Source organism: Aplidium turbinatum, chromosome 15, assembly GCF_918807975.1.
Source record: "Aplidium turbinatum chromosome 15, kaAplTurb1.1, whole genome shotgun sequence".
NCBI lineage: Eukaryota > Metazoa > Chordata > Ascidiacea > Aplousobranchia > Polyclinidae > Aplidium > Aplidium turbinatum.
In genome coordinates this window covers 1965649-1990991 of record NC_137486.1, presented here as the reverse complement: position 1 = coordinate 1990991, position 25343 = coordinate 1965649, and the positions used below count along the sequence as shown (strand labels likewise).

Sequence of the window (25343 nt, the reverse complement as noted above, 5' to 3'; positions counted from 1 at the left end):
TAAAAATTATATTTTTTATATTTTTGCATGTGGCTCCATGGTGTTTTGAGGCTGTTAAAGCAAAATTTTCTGAGTCCCTTTCGTGCTCATGTTAGGTTCTTATACTGCAGTAGGCTATTGTGTTGTTGCCTGCACATGGCAAAAGGAATATCTGTGCATTTATTTGAGGATATCAAACTCATGGATGTTTTCTTATGTTCAGTTTGCTGTTGATCAGGTGCAGCTAATCTTACAAAAATTCCTTGTTTACAGTAGGCTACTATATCATAATGTCTAATTTTTTGGACTGCTTACAAAATGATAGAAACTTGGAAAACAACTTGGAGTTATTACAACAGGTTAGTGTCAAGGTACTCTTTCAATTAATGCATTGGTTGATGGGGATGCCACCTGATGGGGTTGACGGGGATGCCACCGATGTCGTCTCCTGAACACGTCGTCCCCCTAATGTCGTCCCATGCCGATGTCATCCCACGTCGATGTCGTCCCTTGAAAGCAGTGTTGCCAGATATTTAATTCTTTTTTGTCCATTCCAGTGGTTCTCAACGGGGGCGGTACCGCCCCCAGGGGGCGTTTTGATTTTTCAGGGGGGCGGTATGATTACCTCGGCTTAAGGGGGGCATTTTGATTATTAGGAGGCATTCTTTAACCTATCTACAGCCCAGCATAACGATTTCGTCAAAGAGCTCGTATCTTTGTGATCTGCGTTTTTTTTTTTGGTCATTTATCGGTCATTGACCGATTTTTTAGCAAAATGTCCGAAAAAAATATAGTCAATTCGGTCAAAATGTCCGAAAAAATATATAGTCAATTGACTATTAATGACCAAAAATGACTAAAAATGATCGAAATAAATAAAAAATGACCGAATTTTTTCAAGTCATTTCGGACAAATGACCGAAAAGTCTCAGCAAAAAAAAAAACCCAGTTTGTGATAACATTTCCTGCCTCATCTGGTGGAAAAGGGATTCAGCTGTGATGTTGTGCTACATACTGTACCAAACAGCGAAACCCACTTGACATATCCATAAGAGGTGATCTTCGAATGTTTCTCACTGGCTTTACACTGGATGTGAAGAAACTGGCACTTTATCACCAAGCACAAGGTTCACACTGACTACTACTAGGCCAATCCTGTTTTTATGCTCGCAAATATATATTTGCTTTTCATCAAATATAGTTACTATAGTCTCTAAAAATCCTTACAGCCTGTTTCGCTCTAACAAGGGGATCATCAGAAGGTCCTTATATTCTAATAGAAATAGAAGTATTTGAATAAGGAGTAAGGACCTTCTGATGATCCACCTTTTAGGGTAAAACGGGCTGTAAGGGCAAGGTGTAAGGATTTTAGAGACTGGTTAGCCTATATTGGATGTAATTCGCTGTGCTTGGCTTGGTGTCTGACGTTTTTTCGTAAACAGTTGTTTGTAAAATTAATTCTTCGTAAAACAATTCTTCATAAAGCATTTCTTCATGCATCCAATTGAGAATTGATGTGTACCAAGAAATGCTTTACGAAGAATTGTTTTAGGGATTTAATTTTACGAACAACTGCTTAAGAACAATTGTTTTACAAACAACTGTTTACGAACAATTGTTTTACGAACAATTGTTTACGAACAATTTACCTATAACCGCTTGGCTTTAAGCTTGGCATTGAGCACTTTTTGTAATATTAATAGTATTTATTGTTTTATATTCGCTTTTCGTAATGAATCGTTATTGTGGGGGGCGGTAAAATTTTGCCAGTTCATGAAGGGGGCGTTGGGCCAAAAAAGGTTGAGAAACACTGATTTAGACGTAGGTAAAAATTAGGGTTCGAAACAAACTTTATTTTGAGCTATTATTTTGGCATGCCATTAGGCCTACATTCTTTGTATGTCTTTGCCTAGACACACCCATGTGCTCTGGAGCGGTGTCGAACCGATACCCTTTCAAACGTCACTCACAAATGTTCTCACCACTTGGCTGTGCACCAGTTGGTGCCTTGGCTTGTTTGTCTCATGAAAAGATCATCCTGTGTTAAGTTTTTGTTGTTTGATTTAATTTTATCAATTGAAAAAGTGCTACTAATGTGGGTCTGCTACTATTCGGTGAGTTCCCTATTCGGTGAGAGCCTTTTTCGGAGAGTTCCCTATTCTGTGATTTTTTGAACTTTTTATTATCGGGTACCGTAGCCTAATTATGATTGCCGCTTTTACATCGTTTTAACGTCGCTAAACGTTGAAATAAGACCCTAATTTCTAACCCTAAAACGGCAATGATACCTAGGCTACGGTACCCAATAATAAAAAAATTCAAAAGATCACCAAATAGAGAACTCTCCGAAAAAGGCTCTCACCGAATAGGGAACTCTCCAAAACGGGCCATTCTGACTAATATAACAGAACTTAGATGGCTCAGAGGTAACTTAATCATTAAAAGTGGCTACATCTACTGTGCCGTAAATGTAGTATCGGTATAGCTTTTGTAGGAATACAACTAAGTTTTCAATTTCAATTGACACAGTGAGCACAAGATGTATAAGAGTGCACTTCGATTTGTTGTTATGGTGTGACCGCTGTCTCTGTCGCTAAAGCCTTTTCCGACCAATTGGATTATGCCTGCCACTACGCAACATTTATTTTAACCATTTTATTCTACATGAAGCTAACCAAAAGAATGAAACAGTAGATAATCAGTGGGACAATCTCAAAACAAGTATTCTAACAGTAGCAGATAAAGTTATACCAAAAGAAACCAGACGAACTAAACAGCCTCACTGGATGACTGAAGAAATAAAAAATCTTATGTCAGAAAGAAGACAGTCAAAAACAAACCGAGAAAAATATAACAAAATTCATCAATCTATTCAAGAAAAGTGCAAATCTGCGAAAGAACGATGGTTAGAAGAAAAGTGTGAAAAAATTGAAAGGCTTAAAGACATCAGCCCGAAGGAACTGTTCAAGGAAATACGCTTAATATCCAAAACCAGTCCTGTATTAACCTCGAAGTGCATTCGATCTTCTGATGGCAAAATTCTCTATGAACCGAAAGATGTGAAGAAACGTTGGGAAGAGTACATTACTGACCTTTTTCAAGATGACAGAGAAAATATGGATCATAATATGATTAATTGTAAAACTGGACCACCAATACTAAAGGAATATCTGTTTGCTAATACGGATTCATGCCTGACAGAGGAACCAGAAATGCACTTTTTGTAGTTCGCATGCTGTGTGAACGTTTAATTCAACACCAACAAGATGTATTTCTGTGTTTCATAGATTATCAGAAAGCTTTTGATAAAGTACGCCATTTCCAGCTTCTTTCATCACTAAAACGAATTGGGATTGATGATAAAGATTTCCGTATGATACACAATCTATACTACAAGCAGCAAGCCGCTGTCATGCTTCCCGATGGAATCACTGAATGGATGGAAATATCAAGAGGTGTTTGACAGGGCTGTGTCATGAGCCCAGATCTCTTCAATTTGTACAGTGAACTCATCCTTAGAGAACTGGAAGATATTGATGAAGGAATTAATATAAACGGAAAACTTATAAATAACATTCGATATGCAGACGACACAGTCTTGCTTGCAACGTCACAATGTGGTTTGCATATTTTACTAGATGCAGTTCAAAGATCCAGTGAAAAATATGGACTAAAAATAAACATTAACAAAACTAAAACTCTGGCAGTCTCGAAATGTCTTCCTGAACCAACAATTTGCGTGTACTGCAATGATAACAAAATTGAACAGGTTCAAAAATTCAATTATTTGGGCTCAATACTGAATCCAAGTACCCGACGTGAAGAAGAAATTAGACGACCCATTCCATTATCAAAGTCGAGTTTCAATACCATGACAAAAATCTTTACAGATCGAAAGCTCTCCAAAACTTTAAAAATTTGTTTGTTAAAATGCTTTGTTTGGTCAATTTTGATGTACAGATGTGAAACCTGGACGCTAACAACAAAAACCCGAAAAAAGCTTGAAGCTGCAGAAATGTGGTTTTACCGAAGAATTCTTAAAATTCCATGGACAGCTTTTCGAACCAACAGAGCAGTTCTCCAACAGATGGGCCAGGAGCAGCAGATAATGAGATCTATAGAAATGCGGCAACTGAAGTTCTTGGGTCACAGCATCAGGAAAGGCGAACTTGAAGATTTATCTTTAAGTGGAAAAATAATAGGAAAACGGTCAAGAGGAGCTCAAAGATTCACATTTTTGCACAATTTTCAACCACAAATCAAAAACCCTACTAAAATTTGGCAAGACGCACGAGATCGATCAAACTGGAACATCATTGTACATCAAGGGCTGTATCAGCCATGATACCTACTGAGAGAGATTCTACATGATTATTGAAGCAACTACATTGACTTGACTTGTAAAAGCTTTTTGCTTGACTCTGGGAACATTTCAACATCGGCATATTCATAGGCGTCGATTTTTTCTTAGAAGAGAGGAATTCTGGGTGGACAAGAGTTTTCAAACAGATGTCATTGAATGTGTATGTTCGCAAATTCGCAATGGTTAATCTTTCTCACAAAGACTGCGTTTAGCGTCGCTGCAGCAATTAAGCTTTAATAGGTTCGATGTTTCTTTCTTGCGCCTTTGACTTTGCTTTATGTTTAACTTTTCAATAATGAAGTGACCATTGTCGGGCGGTGCCCCAATTTATACCCAGCAACAAGTTTGTGAGGAAAGATTTGTAAAAAGCGATTGTTTTAGTACGGTACGTCTTGTATCGGTTATTTTATTGTCATGTTCATTATGATGTCATATTCATATTCCCTTACGCCAGGGGTCACCAACTGGCCGGCCGCATGTGGCCCGCCACTCTGTTATGTGCGGCCCGCGGAAGGTATCAGCGCACAAGTATAACCATAAATACTTTTCTTGAGGAGTTATTCAGTTAAACAGCATGAAGGTAAAAAATACTTTCCAGGAAGCATATTTTCGCTCTGCATATGATTCTACCAACCGACCAATCAGATTGTAGTTCTAGGTAGGGGTCGTTTAAAGTTATTCCAATGGGTAGCCATTTTAACAAGTTGAAATTCTGCCACTAAAAATGACTAGAATGAAACCGCCAACCAATCATAAGCTACGGTTTAAGTGACGTAAAAAATAGCGAAAAGAAGATGATAGAAAGCAAATTAAGTGATGGATTTTCTGTCAACTGGTTGGCTTAGGGGTTCGGAATGGCCGTTTTGGTGAGTCCGATTCCTTAACGGGGGGTTTTTTCAATTTTTTTTTTTTTAATTATTGGGTACCATAGCCTAATTATCATTGCCGTTTTAGGATTAGGGGTTAGAGGTTAGGAACTCACCGAATAGTAGCAGACCCTAGGGGTTAGAGTTAGGGCTAGAAAGTAGTCAATTCATTGATGCGGGTTCGATTCCCCCCACTGCTATTGCTCTTTTTTCTTCTGTAATTACCAAATAAGGTTCAAAACAAGCATTAACTCTCTGGCTGAGTGATAGCGGGGTCACAATTGGACAGTAGCCTCTTATAACATGTTCTGATTGGTTGGCGGTTGCATTGTAGTCATTCGCAGTGGCAGAATTTCGACTTGTTAAAGTGGCTACCATTCCAATGCGATGTTCAGCCACACTGTTCCAGTGGTTGATTATAACATCTGTTTTCGAATTTCGAAATTGTCTGAGCATAGGGTTGCTTATTTTAAGTTTGTAAATGTTCTGTAAGCACCAGTGTTCGTTTCACCGTTATTGGGTTTCACAAGCAGTGTTCCTTTATGCAAGTTTTTGTTGGCAAAATAGGTCGGTGTGCCAACTCAATTTATAGTAAATTGGAATAAAATTATATACTGTATAAATTTAAAGACTTTTTCTGGTATTATGGAAATATTTAGCTTAGTACTGCAGTGCAAAATGTTGTTAATCAACAATTCTTGCCATGCTTATAAGCACTGCAAGTGACATTTGTCTAATAATCAAAGAAAGACGGTTTTATAGACTCTCACAAAAAGGATGAAAAACCAACTCATTGCTTTTTTAGAGGGAACACTACTGTTCATGAGTTACAATAGAAACGTTTTTTCGGTGATTTTCACAAGCGTTTGTTTCATGGTGCCTGATTTGTTTCTCCCTGTTATTGGAGCCTATTTTTCGCTGATATGTTTGCAGGTCACTATTGTTGCCTGTATTGCAATGTGTCAAATATTTTCTTGTTTACTGAAACTGTTAATTGCAAGATATCTTTTGTGAAGCGAAGTGAAAACACCACTCTTTGCTTGGCAATGAATATTCGATGAAACCGCTCGCCTCACTATAAGTGCGCAAAACAAGTGGCCTTGTTTATTAGGTAATGTTAAAGAAGTCAAACGTGTTGTTAAAGGAGTTTGGCCTGGCAGTAGCGTTGTTCGACTAATTTTTTTGCTGCGGTATTCTGAGATAAATATTAACAACAAGTAACGCTGGATACTGGGTACGAAATGATGCGTTCTTTTCTAGCATAAGAGTCAACCTACCTAAAATTTTATTAGTGCGGCCCGCCACAGCTCTCCTAAGTGCCAAAGTGGCCGCATACAAAAAAGGTTGGTGACCTATGCCTTACGCTGACCCGGAACTGAAGTTTGATTGTGACGTAACGAAAGTGAGACCGACCATTCGGAGAAAAGATTAAACGTGACTTTCTCACTAGGAATTGCCAGCCTGTGGCAGTTGCCGTAGCAACAACAATGCAGTGAGTACCGTCTTTTTTTCAATGCAGCGTTGCTGCGGAATTGCTTTGTTCTGTCGCATATCTAGCGAGTAACATAGCGTAAAACAAGAACTTGCGCTGCAGTTGGTTGGATAATCCAGCATTCCAGCGTTTAACAAAAACGGAAATAATTCAAAAACGGAAATAATTGTAACAAACACTTTATAAGTGTCATGAAAACAGGGTGGGCGAAACATATTTTGCCCACCCTATTTCGACGCCTACAGGCATATTTAGTCGTACAGATGTGCAGTAAGTTATTTCACATAAATAAATTTGATAAGCATTAATTTCATGCGGTGAGATGGCGCAGCGGATATTCGGATAAGGCGCTCGCTTTCCAATCATGCAATCCTGGTTCGACTCCCGGCTTATGCTGGTTGTTGACAAACACCGCTCACCTTTACCCAGGGTGTGATAAATTGTGTGGGCGTAGTTGCTGAAGGAAAGGGGGCCGAGAGAAAGGAACTGGCTACCCTACTCTTGTTAGTGCGAAGGCTTAGTGTAATGAGAACCTTATCTTCTCATCCCCCGATGCTTGGATCAAGTATGGGACTTTCCTTTACCTTTTTATTGATTTCATTTATATATACAGTATTCTGATTTACTTTTTTCAAAGAGTTTAAGATAAATTTATGTTTGGCTTACATTTTTGCACCAATAGGCACACATCTTTAATTAGTCGAAGTCTCTGAAGTTTTAAAAGGTAATGAACCAAAACCCAAGCAATATCAGTCACTAACATATTGCTGTGTTTCAAGCCTTGCCTGTTAACCATCGCAAGTTAATGCTGTACAACTCTGCAATCTGCATTATGAACTTATTTCTGTATATAGGCGGAAGAAAGGTGATTAGTTACAGCAGTGGTTTTCAGCCTGGGGTCCGCGAACACCAAGGGGTCCATGAAGCGATTTCAGGTGGTCTGTAAAAGTTTCCAAGTTTTCAGCAAGATTGATAAATAGCAAAATTTAAAAGTTGTTTGTGCTTTGTTTATGTATTAGCATACAGTGATTCTCAAACTGTAAGTCGCAACGCACTGGTGCGTCGTTTGAAATTACGAACATTGCACAAAGGTTTGGTTTCTTAACTAAAAAACATCATATAGATGACTTAAACCTTTTAATAAGGCTATGTTCAACTTAATTCTTTTGAGACAGCAAATTGTTGATCAATGATTTACTTGAAATTGCAAACGTTAGTCAGCAGTTCATTACCACTCACAGTTTTGCCCGGGATTGTGATTATAACGAATAATGTTGATTACAAATGAAAAAAGGGAGAAGTTCTTTGTAACGGTCGCAAATTTTCTATTTAGTAATGATAAAATTTATGGAAAAACATCAATTGAGCGTATAGATTACTGATGTTTGATCCTGTGTGCGAACATATAGCTCATAACATAATTTCGTCAATCTCATCACTCGTCAAGTGCGTTGCGAATTTAGCAAATTCCTCTTAGTGTGTTGCTTCGAAACTTTGTTGTACGCGTCAATGAAATAAATTGACGGCGTCAGCGCGCAAATTGAATTAAAACTTGACGGCGTAAAGTACTGCGTCAGCTCTTAAAGAAGTTGACGGTGTCAGCGCTAATTTCTAGCGTTATTTTTGCGTACAACGTAGATCAAAGCAATGATTAAACTAACGAGAGTGCAAAATTTAGGAGGTAGATTATCACTTATCAGTGACTAATTATTCTACGTTTTTTTTTTTCTGACCCCGACCTGCCGTCTGTAACAACAAAAAAGGCAAACTAATAGCAGCAGGAAAACATAATATTTCGAGCTTGGCTGTCCGTTACTACGTGATAGGGTACCATTGCTGCTCTTTTTTTTAACTAATTGTTACGAATCCATCTATTGTTTTGCTTAATTGTTACGTTATGGAAAGTTACAAAAAAAGTTGCAGCAATATTGATAATTAAGATGCTAATTAAGAAGTGCCATCTTAGATTATATCGGAGAGCCAGATGCCGTCATCAAAAGAGCCAAATATAGCTCGCGAGCCATAGGTCATAGACAAAGGTTCTTTATCGTTGGTGCGCCATTCTTGTGTATTCGACTTCTAACGAGATTGGTTTTTGAGACTGTTTTGAGCTGCGAAAAACGATTTCGTCTTTTCTCGACTCAGATTAACCCAGGTTACGATAAACAAACTTGAAACTGCATAAGAGGCATTCCATTATAATTCAACAAATCCAAATAACCACTAAGTCTTCAATTTTGATGACTAAAACATATGTTATAGTATGTGAAAAATGCATCTCGGCAAAAAAAAAAAATTGAAATTTGGGCAAGTGGTTTTCAAAATATCGCGTTCTGAAGTTTTGTGGCTGCCACAAGGTGGCGCTGTTGATGTGCCCAATGTTTTTTGATTTTAGGGATATATTTGAGGTAGAAAGTCGATTGAAGTGTCTATTCCACCATTTTTCATGATGCAGAATTCAAAAATGATGTCAATTTTAGTCTACAAGCATTAGCTAAGGAGTTGTGTGGCAGTTAAAAAAAATTGGGCGACCAAATGTCAACCCCCAAATTGTCATGTGGGTAACAAGATATCCCAAAAAATATTTTTGTTCTTGAAAGTTTCTTGCATATACTTCATGATAATATAACGTTTATTTATGAGACTTTTGTCCTTCTTGCACAATGCAACCTTTTATCAAAGACTTGCATGAGAAGTTATATGATCTGTTAATGCAATATTTGAATGATGCGTGTTATGACGTCACAATAACAAATTACAGATTTTTCCAAAAAAATGTTTTCATTGTGAAATTTGCCCGGGAAAACCAGTCCTTGTTTCAAAATTGCAGTCAAATTTTGTTTTCCTGGGTACATAATTTTCACAATGAAAAAAAAGTTTTTTTGGGAAATCTGTAATTTACTATTGTGACATCATAAGCAAGCATCATTCAAATACTGCATTAATAGATCATTGATATAAGGTTGCATTGTGCAAAAAGGACAAAAGTCTCATAAAAAATATTGTACTATCATGAAGTATATGCAAGAAACTTTCAAGAACAGAAATTTTTTTTGGGATATCTCGTTACCCACATGACAGTTTGAGGGTTGGCATTTGGTCCCCCAATTTTTTTTAAATGCCCCATAACTCCTTAGCTAATGCTTGTAGACTAAAATTGAGACCATTTTTGAATTCTGCATCATGAAAAATGGTGGAATAGACACTTCAACCAACTTTCTACCCCAAATATAACCATAAAATCAAGAAATATTGGGAACATCAACAGCGCCACCTAGTGACAGCCACAAAATTTCAAAACGCGATATCTCAAAAACCGCTTGTCCGATTTTCAAAATTGTTTTTTTTCAAATTTTCTCAAGTTCAAATTGCTCAAGTTCAAATTTTGAAAACAACAAAATATATCAAAACCAACACCTTTTGAAACCTAGTGGTTACATTTCTTTCTAAAATTTGTTGAATTATAATGGAATGGACTATAATTGGATAGACGAACAGTTGCCACAGAAAAAGATTGTTCATTGCTATCAGTCTGAAAGTCAAAACGTCAAACAAAATTTAACTCTCATTATGAAACGAGATTTTCCATGAAAACGAAAAATGACGCATAGCGTGTGACGCTTAAAATCGGCAAACTAGTTGACGGCGCTATCACTTCCGTCAAGTAAAAAATAAACTGACGGCGCTAGACTCAGCGTCAACGTACAACACTGAATATATGATTCCATAAGAAGACGCGATAGCCTATACCAAAATTTCAAATAGAAGTTTTTAGGGGTCCGCGTGGGTCCGCGACCGCTTCGAAGGCACTAAAAGAGGTCCACCAAGACAAAAAGGTTAAGAACCACTGAGTTACGTTACAGGGTTTTAATTTTTCAGTTCAAAATAAAAACATTTCGATTCAATATTAACGCAAACTTTCATCTTTGTTTCGCATTAAATTAACCACGTTTATGAATCTCACAATACAGAAAACATAAAATGCAATGTTCTAAAAAAAGTTTTCAAAACATCTTTTGTGCTTTTTATGTCACAAATTTCTATGTTTTGCTTTTGTTGAAAAATGCGTTGCTTGAGGAATTAAGTTGGCTTCGACAAAATGAAGTTTGCTGCTCGAGAACTAAATTGTTCCTTTTACGAACTGACAGATTGCTCTGCAACGATACAACGTTCATGGTGACGAGTGCAAGCCTTTCTATACCATGGTAACTTCGTTTCGAATTGCCAATGAGTTCTATCAAAGAGTCAGTGGCCAAAGAAAGATAGCTGACTTGAAGGTAGCGTTGTATTGACATTTATTTTCTGCGACTTTTTCATTGTAATTTATTTTATTTTAGGGTAGATGGTCAGCTTTGTTGCATTGTGCTTTGTTTCGGACAAGGTACTCTATTTAAATTGTAGTAACTTACAAATAAATAGGTGTGGGTTGTTAAGCAGCCTCATTACACAGCTATCGGCAATGTGTCTCTCTTAACTAGATTGATTTACGTTTGTGGAGTTGTGCAAGCAAGAAGTCTTCTTTATTTTAATTTCACAGAAGCAATGCATCGTTAACATCGTTGACTTCATCAACAAGCACCCGCAAGCATCAAGCAACGCTATAAAGGGCGAAGTGGAAAAGCAAATCACTATCTTTGCGACTCGTGTTGCGAGTTTGTGAACCTCTGCGCCAATTTGGATTACAGTCAATCAAAAAGAAAAATCTTAAGTTTCAAACTTCAATTGTAAAAGTTTTCTAATTACCAAGTGTTTTACAGCGCTATGCAGTATGCACATTGCACAGCCACAAAAGCCTCACCACAACGTGCAGTTATGTTTACAATTCAGTAGTAACTTGTGGACCAAGATGTTTTTGTCAACTGTTTTGATTGTCTTCAATGTCAGTGTGCTTCTTGCATTTTAATAGACCATTCATTTTTGTTTTTTTCTTTTTGTCACTTTCTTGTACATTGATTCGACAATACGTACCCAGTGCCTGACTCGATGTGCATAACTTTGTTGTTAAAGATATGTTTTTATATCGCAACTATAAATCAATTAAAAAACATTTAATAAATGATGTGTTGTGAGTTGTGACCAACTCCTACTCGGGGCTAGATGGAGTTCGGTCTTTTGCTTCTCAATGTCTAAGCCATAGTTTAAATTCGTGGGAAGGGAAGTGACAATACGCTCATGACGACTGGTTAGTTGAAAGATCATACTGTGCATGTCACAGAATAGCTTACAGCTAATACCTTAAATAGTAATGCTTGTAATATTTTAATCCTAGTTCTGAAAATGCTAGCCTTATCCACTATGCCCTTTTAAGCGCAGATTTTTTATTATAAAAATGGAATTTTGTCTTTATAGGTGGATATTTTGAGCTGTACTGGTTGTGTAATTGATAATGCGAAATTACTTTCGATCCAGCAAACCGTTGAACTTACATACTTATAAATAACAAAGTACGACTTGTAGACCTAGGTGAGCACTTGTGGCGCTGAGTGATTTCGACGCTATTCCGGGGAAAGTGTTTTTTGTTGAGTTCGTGGTGATTAGGCTTTACATTGTTATCACATTTTGTTTTTATGTATTAGGCTTAGCATCAACGCTTTGGTAAAGCTATTGTCATGATTTTTGTTTGTTTTTCACCTTGGTAGGTCAATGCATTTCGTACGAAAGTTTGTAGTCTATTAAACAATATATATATATATATATATATATACAAAAGCTGTTATCAAGTTATAAAGATCCGTTTTAAATAACCCGATTACGTACAAGACTCTGGTGTAGTGTTTTATTAATTCACTGTGGTTTCGTTTGTTTTTCTCATAACCATTAACCACGCATTGGTGCTGTAACCATTGGTAACCACGCAGTCATTCTGTTTGAATTTCTACTTCATCATTCCCTATGCTGCTGTAGCTGGTGTTCAGTCTAAATGCGACAAGCCAACTTTTTGCTTGGGGTTTGGAAACCACTTCAAGAATTATTTTAATTGAGTGCTTATTGCTAAATACACTCGCAGGTCAAAGTGCAATTAGATGCTCCAATAGGTTGCAGAATGAACATTTAATTTCGATATATTTTCTGAAAAGAGAAATCATCTTTATGGTATGTTGCATTGCATGTTATTAATTGTTTTGAACTGCTTTAGGTTTTATTGATCGCTTAGCTAGTTGTCGTTGCTTGCCGCGATGGACCAATTTGTAGCTTCGCTAACAAAGGACAGAACGCTTGAGAACAACTTGGACTTGCTGCAGCAGGTTGGTCGGAATCTCAAACTTTTACCATGTGGACTGAGACGGAAGCAGCCCAATGTTTCACACCACACAAAATCGTCCATTCCGCGTTTCATGTCTTGAGTGGTGCAACTACTATGTGGCCATACTTTCAGACACAAATCTTACAGCTGGCTGTTTAAAAAGTTGCAGAGTGTTTGAATGCTATTGTTAAAATACCACGAATTGTTATAAATAGCCTATATGTATATATACTACTTGAACGCGGCATTAAAATGATAAAGGGAGAAAAAATTCAATATTGCATTCCATGCTTTACACGATCGACTATAGTCTAATGATAAATCAGCTGAAACTGACTTTGAACTGTCAACCTTAGTGACTTGACCTGGGTGAGAGATCCGGAGCCTCTAAGTGAAACTTCCGTGGGTAAGCTTCGGAAGAGGCGTTCTCCAATCAAAACAAATATTCTACAATCTGTGTTGTTTTTAAATTGTTTCAATGGTTTCTCGTCTCTGCTAGAATGCTAGAAGGAACCCAGCTAAGTTATTGTGTTGTGTGCTTCGCTTTAGATCGCGCTGCGCAACTTCCTGGTGAATGGGGAAGAGTCGAAGCCCTTCTACAACTTGGTGACGTCAGGACGGATCGCGAACGAGATCTATCAGCGCTTAAGTGGAGAGCGACAACTCGCCGATTGCAGGGTGAGTCCGTCGCTTGCCTGTTTGTGATGAGAAATACGTCATTGCCCACGAGCTGCGGCGCTGTCGTTTGAAGGCACGTTTCCACTTTTCGTTGCTATTTAGAGACACAAAGTGTTTTCGAACTGTTCAGGTTGGTAGCTTCTTCTGACAGTGACCCGCACGGACTTCACATTTCAGTGACCAATATTTTCTTTATTTTTCATCTTTCTGGAGGATTATGACTGAATTGAATGGGGCGTGCACTAGGGTGTGTCGTGTGCCCCCAAAAATTTAAAAAATGGTTGAAAGCAAAATTATTTTTTTTTGTGGGTGAGGCTTGACTAAAAAAGCAAAATTACAAAATTTCAAAAAATTTGGTCAAGGTTTAGGTGCTCCACATCCCAATTGCCAGTATCCCCTTGTTGGCTTGACAATAGGGTGGATTGAAAATTTTTTTTTTTTAATTAAAAAAAAGGGGGGTCTAGACCACTGACAAATTGGCTAAAAACAATAACAAAACTGGTTTCAGGGAGTTGTACCACATATTGGCCGTTCTACCCCCCATTTTATGGGGGAATACCCCCCAAAATTCTCAAATCGGATGTAACTTTGGAACTGCTGGTGCTAGGAACATGAGTTTGGTATCAAATAATGCAGATTGCAGAATCATAATGTTTCTATCTGCTCTATGAGGATTTTTTGCCTTAATTTCACTAGAAAAAAAGTTATGACAAAAAGCGTATATTATTTGACAATGTTTTGGACAAAACGGTAGCGCAGGCACAAGGTAATGGGTAAATGTACATGCTGTACTGCATATGTTGATGCAGGTCACAGATGACTTGGATACTTTTGCTTATTGCATTTGCAATAAATATACAGCATGGTATGCATAATATGTCTGCTACTATTCGGTAAGTCCGATTCGGTGAGTCCGATTCGGTGAGTTCCTAACCTCTAACCCCTAACCCCAAACTCCTAACCCTAAAACGGCAATGACAATTAGGCTACGGTACCCAATAATTAAAAAAAAAATTGAAAAAATCTCCCGTTAAGGGATCGGACTTACCGAATCAGACTCACCGAATCGGACTCACCGAATCGGACTCACCGAAATGGGCCATTCCGATGCATAATATACGGTACACACTACACATGATGTAGAGAATACAAGGGTTAATCGAGAGCATGGAGGCAGTGGTCTAACGGTACAGTAGTGTGACTGGAAATACAATATAGTGCTCGTGTCATGTACACACACAGTAGCAAGTAACAACTTTACTGCACGACCTGGGGGTTACTAACTGGACTGTTCAAAGTGTAGGTGCATAAAACAAATACTGTAATTAGTAGACATAATTGGTGATGGGTAGACTGTGATCTGCCATGAAATCATTGTCAAGGAAATACCAGCACACAGATTGATATACTCCATACTGCTGCATGTGCTAGACTACCTGTACTACATTGAGACTTTAGCAACCAGCACAAAAAGGTGAACATGTCAATCTAGTGTGAATTCCTTCTTGCTGTTGAATTCTTTCATAAGTTGACGAGATTGCACCTTCTGACGAATCAGTCCATCCCTTCTTTCAAAACCTACAGCATATAAGCTTGCTTTAACAGTCACTAGCTTAACGTGACACTCCACTGCTTGGTTGTGGCAAGGATAATCCAGCCGCAGAGGTTTGTCGATGACATTGTCAAGCTGTTGATCTGCTAGCGATCTAATGATAGGTGGCTCAGACTTATGAACTGTGCCAAGCTTCACAAGTTGGTGGTATGATTTTGCTTTAGTATTAAGCTGTGGCACAAGAAATCTGCATATTGCAGGTGGCACGGCTGGTGAAATTTCCTTTCTCAGCTTTCGATTTTCATCTTCTGCTTTTTGTGAGGAGCCAACATGATTCTTGCTTTGCTTTTCCTGTGCTTGTGCACCTAAGGAATAGATTTGTTGGCCTGCTGCTCTTCTAACTTGGCAGTCTTCATCACCTAGCATTCCAACAATGACATTTTCAGAGTGAGCGAATAATGCATTGCATTCCAAAACCTTCTTGGAAATCTTTTACTTCTTGGTTTGGGAAGATTTCTTTGCAACATGTTGAAGAAGTTTTTTGACCCATCAGATAATGAATTGTGGTGTTTTATTTCAAATCAAGGTGGGAAGCAAACCTTGATGCAGTACTCAGACAAGTTCATGAAACTTTTGGAAGGGTTGATTGCATGAGTGTATTTACGAAGTAGCCTACAAGCAAGTGTTAGCCACCTTGAATGACATAATTTCCCGACTGACAAAAACTGCAAGTCTTCATCAACATTCAACATGCCCAAGCACAATGCAGGCATAATCCATATATTACACTGGTAAACAAAAAAAGATTTTTTTTTGCTCCATGAACTTTGAAGACTGATTTAGAGTAATTTTGCGGTGCTGAATCCGAATCTAACCTCAGATCACGTCAGGTTTGTGAGATATGATAACAACAAATGGTTACTTTTGTCAAAAGTGGAAGATTTGGCATTGCGTTCACCACCAACATATGCAGTGCTATAACGAATGGTTAGTGTTAGACAGACCAAAACAGCCTAAGTAAGGTTACTGTACAAGCATTGCCACAGGCCTACTTAATCCTTTGTGGTTTCATGCAAACCTTTGACGGGGGGGGGGGGGGGGGGGGTCAGTTATACTTTTAGCTTCCCTTTTAGATTGTTTTTAGTGCATGGTTAATAATGTTGCTTAGAAGACAAATTGGTATCAAAATTATATTTGGTGTATTTCAGCTACTTATGCACGACATGGCCTGGATTTCTGCATATAGCAAAATATGTATGTGCAATAAACGCAACGTCAAATCTTCCACTTTTGACAAAAGTAACAATTTGCTGTCATCATATCTCACATACCTGACGTGATAGGATAAATCTGAGGGCAGATTCGGATTCAGCACCCCAAAATTACTCTAAATCAGTTTTCAAAGTTTATAGAGTAAAAATCGTGTAGACCAGTGTTATGTTAAAACAAGGTATTTATGGAGTAGGCCTATGGGGGTCGAAATTCCTGTATTTTTAACTGCAATGTGGAGCACCTAAATATTAATATTTTTTGCTGAAACTTCATATTATTGTTGTTTCAGTGAAACCTCACCATTGAAAAAAAATAATACAAAAAATATGAACATTGGGGCACACGACGCACCCTAGCGTGCACTGAATATAAATAACCACTTAAATTGTCATTCTGAAAAGTTCTCGTTACGCAGAAACTGTTTGACTGGTGTGTTAAGCAGCCACTGTAGGTGGGTCAAGTGGTTGTGAAATGGCAACATCTAGAAATGATTTTGAACAATATATCATATTAGATCAGGAGGAATAAAAACGTTTAATTCCTTCCAATACTTTCATAGTCAGGTTCAAGTAATGATAAACTACTTTTTCATTATTAAATATATCATACCAAAAAGTAACGTATAAATCGCACGTTAGAACTGTCTTATCCATTCCTTTGATCCGTTGAATCACATCATATTACACTCGCCTTCCTGTGGTTTTCTTGTTCGACGCCTCTTAACCTGAAAGTTTTTCCCTCTTATGGAAAGCAATCCTGGTGACCGATTTAGCTGGCTGTAGTTACTGGATGTACTATTACGTATATTCCAGAGACTTATGCCAGGTCATACACAAACTGAGCCCACCGTGCGATGCTTCATCTTGTTGCTTGTATTTGTGGGCACACACAATCACACATGGTCGTAACCGGTGATTTCAATGCCTGCAGACTTGGAGAGGCTACTGCAGTTTGAAAAAAATTTTTTTTTAGAGTTATTTCAGTCCAGCAGGCCATAACCCTAAGAAGGGTTGTAGCCTAAGCATTTCTCTCTAGAGCAACGTACTGTTTGTAATCATGAGAGAAATCAAGGCCTGTAGTCGAAGGGGCGTCACTCCGCAATCGACTGCACGCCTTTAAGTGTCTTGCCAGAGACGGCCACATGCTTTTAAACGGTGCCGAACCGCGCCCTATCGAAAGTCGAACCAGGGCTCTTACCACTTACCAATATTTCTGTATTTCTGAAGATACTTTTGCATTGCCTGTCAGTTGGCGCGTCAACTGTAAGCGGTAAGTTGCTGACACCCAGGGTTGTCGGTATTTTACCCGACCCAAAAAAAACCGGGTGTTTTTTTTTTCAAAAAACCCACTTAAAAAAAAAAACGTAAAAAAACCAGAGCATCATATTTGTCCAATTTTTATCAGAAAATTGAAAAAATGAACCAAAGTACTACAAGGTACTTAAAACAAACTTCAAATTAGGACTTAAGGATGTGATTGTGAAGGAAATTTCCAAGGATAAACTGAAAACACAGTGGATATTTCTGTACACAAAAATCAAGTAATGCCACTTTGTACTACAGTGCCGGCAAAAAAAATCTTTACATTCAGTCCTCGAAATTAGCGGCGGCACACGGCAATTGCCGTGGTAAATGCCGCCGCAAACGTCATAATGGCCATTCTGCTACGGCAATAAAAATGCCGTCGCAAAATGAGCATTTAATTCCGACAAAAATTGTTCAAAATTTCTTCCTGTTTGATTTACTCGCAGCGGGAGTTTAATCAGCAGAAACGTCGTACCAAGACCTCACCTCGGACTATTTTACTTGCTGTGAATACTCAGTCTTCAAAATTAACATACTTTTACTTCGCAAAAACGTTGACGAGGCCAAACGGCAAAAGTTGAAATTGCCTCGGCAATTGCTGTGAACGTTTATTACGAAAAAATTGTTTCAAAACATGTAAAACGAGAAGAGAAAAAAAATAATCGAATAGCCTAGCACGACCGCACTGTTTGATTTGTTGTGATGTAATAATACCAAAAGTAACGATAAAGCGATCAACGCGATACGCACGCTGTTACGGTGATTCACGTTATAACTCATTGGGGGGAAAGTAAGTTAATTTTGGGTTGATTCAACGTTCGAGTCAGCACAAATCGATTTAATTTTCCCGCAAGTTATATCGCGTAACAACAATGCCCAATAAGAAATTTACTATGTTGTTTGTTCACATTAGAGCTTCGGTAGAGAGTTTGTCTTGTTGAATCATAGGCATACGAAGCCGAGCAACGTGATCAAGTTTAACATCTTCAAGTTTATTACATTTACATAAACATAAAACTACGCAACAAATTAAGTATCGAACGTTTTCGACATCACAAGATGTCCTCTTCAGGAATAATATACATACAAATTAACTACAGACGTAGTTAATATTTTTTCAGATGTAGTTAATTTGTATGTATATTATTCCTGAAGAGAACATCTTGTGATGTCGAAAACGTTCGATACTTAATTTGTTGCGTTGTTCACATTAATTCAACATCTAGCGACGTTAAATTATCATGAAATAACGTTAATTGCTTAATCAGGTACCGATAACAAATCAATAGCTCCCTGCGAGAAGATTGCCTCGATTTACGTATACAGTACACTGTACACTAACATAATTTCGGCACAATTAGGATACTGCGAGCAACACAAAGTCTGTTGGATAAAGAACTAGTCAGAATCGGAATCATCGGAGGATGAGGTTGTCGCGTCGTCACTGGAATACTTGAAGACGCACAACTGCCCGTGCATGAACGCGCGATGCCATATGGTCGGAAGCATTACTTTTCTTTACTGCCGAAGAACCATTTATCAGTCTTCGAAATTAGCATATTTTTACTTCGGCAAAAACGTTGCCGAGGCCAAATGGCAAAAGTTGAAATTGCCTCGGCAATTGCTGTGAACGTTTATTACGAAAAAATTGTAGGCTACCACAACATGTAAAACGAGAAGCGAAAAATATACTAAAGTAGTCTATCAAGACCGCATTGTTTGATTTGTTGTGATGTAATAATACCAAAAGTAGCAATAAAGCGAGCAACGCGATACGCACGCTGTTACGATAATTCATGTTAAATAACTCACGGGGGGGGGGGGGGGGAATATGTTAATTTTGGGTTGATTCAACGTTCGCGTCAGCACAAATCGATTTAATTTTCCCGACCGGTTGTATTTACGTATTGCGTAACAACAACGCCCAATAAGAAATTTACATTAGTTTTACATTAATTCGACATCTAGCGACGTTGAATTATCATAAACTAGCGTTAATTCCTCAACCAGGTGCCGGTAACAAATTAATAGCTCCCTGCGAGAAGATTGCCTCGATTTACGTTTACACTAACATGATTTCGGCACAATTGGAATACTGCGAGCAACTCAAATACTGTTTGATAAGAACTAGTCAGAATCGGAATCATCAGATGCTGCATCGGAGGATGAGGTTGTCTCGTCAATGCATAACATTAAAAGCAAATGATCGCCTACTTCTGCCTTTTGCAAGTTGAACGCGGCCTTGTTCACGCTGGCTCTATCGGACCCAATGCCTATCAGTCGGCTGTTTTTCGGAAATTCGAAGTTCCCCTTCAATACGCTTCGTCGAATGCATCCTTCAAATCTTTCGCATTACGGTCCTCTGGTTCCTCGACAGATAGCACGTGACAGGTAGGTTTTCCCAAAGAACACGTCTTAATGACGAAAACTTCTTTTTGTCCATAGTTTTGGCATTTGACGACCCATCGTACAAAATACTGAAATATTGCTTGCTTTTACTGTTTAAAGGCACAGTAACCTCGTCTTGCATTAATGCGTTGGATAAAAAATGAATGATTTCTCTACAAGCCTTATCAGTAGAGTATCCAATTCTCAAGTCAGCATTAAAAACGTTTTTTTTTTCAAATTTATATAGTTCTTTGTAAAATTTGAAAGATTTATTGTTCAAAGCCAAGAAATGGGCCATTTGGAACTTTTTCATGAGTTGGTCCCGTTGCTGCAAATTTTGTACTACTTTTTTAACTTGGCCCCGTAGCTTTTCTAATTCCGATTTGTTTCCGTCATAAAATTCTTTACAAATTTTGCAAAATACTACACTAACTTTTCCCTCGGTCCCCTCTGTTTCATAACATAAACTAAATTCCACTTTTTAACTGTATCTTCCTTTACCACAATTTATATTGGCAATGACACTGGTAAAGAACAAGCATTCGATGAAACAATAACTTTTGCGTAACAATTAAGCCAGTATTTATAAGGTTGCCAACTTTTTTTATAGTTCACATGAGCATTGTTAGCGCATAAAATTGCACCTGTTGTTGTTATGCAATCAGACATGGACTTCTAAATAGTAGTATATTTAGAAGTCCATGAACCAGACATCTATCACAAACCGCAATTAACAAAGCTCACTCTAAAGGTTAACGCGTTAACCTATTACTTACATGTATTCGACGTCTGTTGATGTTGTGTGGTTCGTTGTGAAAGCGGCGCGATCGTTTCTGATACAGCTGGACGAGATAACGGAAGGCGAAGCGCGATAAGGAGTAAATGCTTACAATAATTTGACGTCTACTGGCGTTGAATCAATGCAAATAGGGTGATATTTCTATGAAAGATTCAATTTTCCCAGCTGGGCACGTGTCTAAGCGCCGGCGAAGTAGAAAGTAACCCAAATAAAAACATCAAGCAATAGTAAGATTGAATCAACCTCCTACTCTGGTGTGGTCTAAGAAAATTAGGGTTATTTTTGTAATCTTGTGGTCCTTACAAGCGCTCGTGTGGCCTCGGCATTTTTATTGCCGAGGCTAATGTGCCATTCATGCATCTGCCTCGGCAATTGCCGATTGCCGAGGCTAATTTCGAAGACTGATTTATCCAATTTTGTACCACTTTTTATATTCGCAACGATACCGGTCAAAAATAAGCATTCGATGAAAGAATAAGTTTCGCGTAACAATTAAGCCAGCATTTATAAGGTTGCAAACTTTTTACAGCTCACAAGAGCATTGTCAGCGCTTAAAATAGCTTGCGTGATGCTCTGGGCTACCGCCGTGTGACACACGATGAAGAAGAAGCGCATAAAATTTCGTTTGATTAAAGCATACAGCAATTGCCACCGTAATCCAGGGTTTGTTCATTTGGCGACGGCAATGTTTTTGCCGTCGTAGATGAAAGCTAATTTCGAGGGCTGACATTCATCATCATCATCATCATCGGCCATGCCTGAATAAGGTGTCGGCTACCGTGAGTCTCCACAACGATCGATTGTCCATACTTCTAATTAGGTTTTCAAAATTTTGCTGTTGAAAGATTTTTGAAGATTTCCAAACGTGGACGTCCCCGGTGTCTCTGACCAGGAAATCGCCCCATCATTACCGAGTGTTCAATTCCGCGTTTGCGGTAGACATGCTCGATAAATGTCATTTGCCTTTTTTTGATAGTTGTGATGAGGACGCCAGGGGTGCACCCAGAGCGTCTCCACACTTCTTCGTTAGTGATTTTATCCGTCCAGTTAATTCCCATCATTCTACGAATGAACCAAATTTCAGCACTGTTGATCTTCTCTATCTTCGGGCATACAGTCCAGGATTCTAGGCCATATAGCAGAACTGACCAAATGTACAGATGTAAAATTCTTATTCTAGTGTTTAGAGAGATTGAATTAGATTTCAGTATTTTGTCCATTTTGATGAAAGCTTGTTTGGATTGTGCAATTCTTGATTTTACGTCGCTCCAGCATCGACCATTCGAAGTGACCATAGAACCCAGATAGTTGAAACTATTTACTTGTGAGACTGTTGTATTTTGTATTTTGATAGTGCATACTGGAGTTATTTCTTTTGATGAGATGGTCATGCAGAAGGTTTTTGTTGCCTTCAAATTAAGTCTAAGGTTCTCACTTTGCTGACTATGTCGAGTAAATTTTGTAAACTGGAGTTTGATGTGGCGATTAGTACTGTGTCGTCTGCGTATCTTATGTTGTTGAAGTGTTGTCCATTCAGTCGGCAAAAAAAAACTTTACATGTAAAATCTGCACAAGTTCTTAGCTTACTGTTCCCGCCAAAAGCATTGCGTCACAAAAACGCTTATAGTTACATCATTAGCTACTCTCTGGCAACACTTCACCGTAAAGCCATTGCTCTGCGTGCCTAGTGTTGCTTTCTAGCTTCGTGAATTAGTAAGGGGGGTGAAATCGCACAATATTTTTCATTTTTTCAAAGTTTCGAGGTCTTGCAAAAAAAAATTTAAAAACTAAAATGGGTCGAAAAAAGAAGCAAATGGAAGAAAAATCTCGTGCCTTGACTTTGTGAGAGAAGGGAGATTCTGTGATTGCTGTAGCCAGATATATTGGGGTCTCCAGAGAGGCAATGTATCAACTAAAATCTTTACAATGAGTGAATATGTCACCTTTTTAATTGATACATCGCCTCTCTTGAGACCCCAATATCTCTGGCTACAGCAATCAAAGAATCTCCCTTCTCTAACAAAGTCAAGGCACAAGGTTTTTTTTTTTCATTTGCTTCTTCTTTCGACCCATTTTAATTTTTGAAAAAAAATTTGCAAGACCTGGAAACTTTGAGAAAATGAAAACTATTGTGCGATTTCACCCCCTTTACTATTCACGAAGCTGGAAAGCAACACTAGGCATGCAGAGCAATGGCTTTACGGTGAAGTGTTGCCAGAGTGTAGCTGATGATGTAACTATAAGCGTTTTTGTGACGCAATGCCTTTGGCGGGAACAATAAGCTAAGAACTTGTGCAGATTTTACATGTAAAGTTTTTTTTTGCCTACTGAATGTAAAGATTTTTTTTGCCGGCACTGTACACTAAAACCCATTTATGCAAGAAGGCCTCATAGTTAAACAGCCCTAGTGCATTATTTTATTGAGTTATGCCAGCATGTACTGTGAGTGAGAGGCACTTCATTGGTAAAAAGTAGTATTTGAGGTGAAATAAGCATAAATCTACCTTTTTTGCATCTTTTTTAAATAAAACCCCAAAAAAAAACTTTTTAAAAAAAAAACATGCGGGTTGGGCTTTTTAAAAAAAAACGGGTTTTTCTCAACCCCGCTGACATCGTTAACAAACCGCACTCTTTTTTGGGCCATATATACGTGCTAATGATTCTAAACACATTGTAAAGTGTTTCAATCAAAACTCACACACATAACGAAGTTTTCTTTAAGTAACTTGAAAGTACCTTAATGTGGCTTGCAAGCACCGCTTTTCTTTATAGAGCCGCTATTGTGATGCAGCTAGTGATGTCATCATTGTAGTCACTGTGTACCAAGCAAGATCTGGCTTGTTCGCGACTGTTCTTATTGTCATCTTGTTTACAGAAGCAATGCATCGGTAACATCGTCGATTTCATCAACAAGCACCCGCAAGCATCAAGCAGCGCTATAAAGGGCGAAGTGGAAAAGCAAATCACCATCTTTGCGACTCGTGTTGCGAGTTTGTGAACCTCTGCTTGGGAGGATTGGCTATAAGTCTCAAAGATATTCAGGTTGTTCAACTGCAACTATATTGACTGGCAACTAACATAGCCTTTCCGTTTATGATGCTTTCACTACTATGAGTCGGATCACTCTGTCTACTATCGCCAAAATGAGAGCTTTATTTTATGATCTTTTATTAAAAACCTCACTTTGGAATATCAGTTCATCTTTTTTCGGCTTTTTCTTGACAAGGAGTTGCCACCTATGATCTGCTTTTTAACTTTTTTCGAGTAAATCAAATCTATTTGTTGGATTTACTGATTAGTTTAAGTAGCTCCTAGTGTTACCTTATTTGCATGTTCATTTATAATGTCTTGTGTATTATATTGCATAAACTTGTGGTGTATGTAGCCATTGAACCTGTGTTTAACTTTGCGACATATTGCTTGGTGATCTTTTGCTGTAGCTGCACTGCACTTATTACACACCTCCTTCGTTACCTGATGGGGCAATGCGTTGAGATATATCATCCCACAACACAATCATGTCATTAACCCACGATTTTATAACCACTTTTGAATGATGGTCGTCCGATGTTGCTACCGACATTTCAGTAAAAGCGCTTCCAACATCCCTAAACCTCGTTCAACGATAGATTTTATTAGCATGTCCTACATCGTTACTGATTGGTTTGGTTGATTGATTAGATGTGGTTTTCTTATATTAAAGAACTTTCAATGTGGCTGCTTGTTGTGGATGGTAGACCGCCATGTGTTAAAACTGACCGCTTGGGAGCGCTGTAGGTTAGGCATTCTATTGACTGGACTTGTAAAAACAGAACAAGAACAAACTTTTGAAACTACTGTAATTGAGACGACGACATCAGTGAAAACAATATTTTGTTTTAGGTATAATTTGCCTAGTTCCTCACCTCAAGGAGAATAGATAGAAAGTAAATAACGCAGCATCTGCATGGCCGAGTTGTGGGAGCCCGTGTTTGACGCCCGAATGGCCGCCAGTTCGATAATGTTAAATCGAAGAGCACATAACTGTGTCCTCAGCAAAATATCTTGAAAGCGCGTAGATTGGCTTTTTGGACCTCAGAGGTTGGGTATTAGGTATTAGGGTATTGGGTATTAGCATTAGGTTGGGTAAAAAAAAACTTTCTTCCAAAACATGGCGGTAAGGGTAACCCCCTCAGATTATGAGGTTGGTTCGAGAAACCCCCCCAAAAAAAAGCTTGATCAGGTTTGTTCAAGTATTCGCCAAGCAATGGCCCTTTTAAATTTTCAGTACAGGAACATGATAGGCCATATGGGAAAACGCATTGTAAAAAAAATTTTTTTGGGAGGGCTTTTAAGGGGTTTCTTTATCTCTATGGCCTTGCTAACGTCTAAAATAATCATTTCTGACTGAAATCACCACATATCTG

The 25343-nt window shown here is 38.3% G+C and overlaps 1 protein-coding gene across 1 annotated transcript; it reads left to right on the top strand.

The window, feature by feature from the left end:
- Positions 1-200: 200 nt before the first annotated feature.
- LOC145784768 (uncharacterized) lies at positions 201-24653 on the top strand. Its single transcript, XM_082596616.1, has 6 exons — positions 201-338; positions 10849-10977; positions 11238-12163; positions 12837-12945; positions 13494-13622; positions 23813-24653. Exons 4-6 carry the CDS (start codon positions 12877-12879, stop codon positions 23933-23935), a joined length of 321 nt encoding a protein of 106 aa, XP_082452742.1. The 5' UTR covers positions 201-338; positions 10849-10977; positions 11238-12163; positions 12837-12876; the 3' UTR covers positions 23936-24653.
- The last annotated feature ends 690 nt before the right edge of the window (positions 24654-25343 follow it).

Coding starts and splice junctions, on each gene's coding strand:
- LOC145784768 (XM_082596616.1), top strand. CDS start 12,877: ATGGACCAATTTGTAGCTTCGCTAACAAAGGACAGAACGCTTGAGAAC. Junction 12,946..13,493: donor ACTTGGACTTGCTGCAGCAG/GTTGGTCGGAAT, acceptor GCTTCGCTTTAG/ATCGCGCTGCGCAACTTCCT. Junction 13,623..23,812: donor GACAACTCGCCGATTGCAGG/GTGAGTCCGTCG, acceptor TCTTGTTTACAG/AAGCAATGCATCGGTAACAT.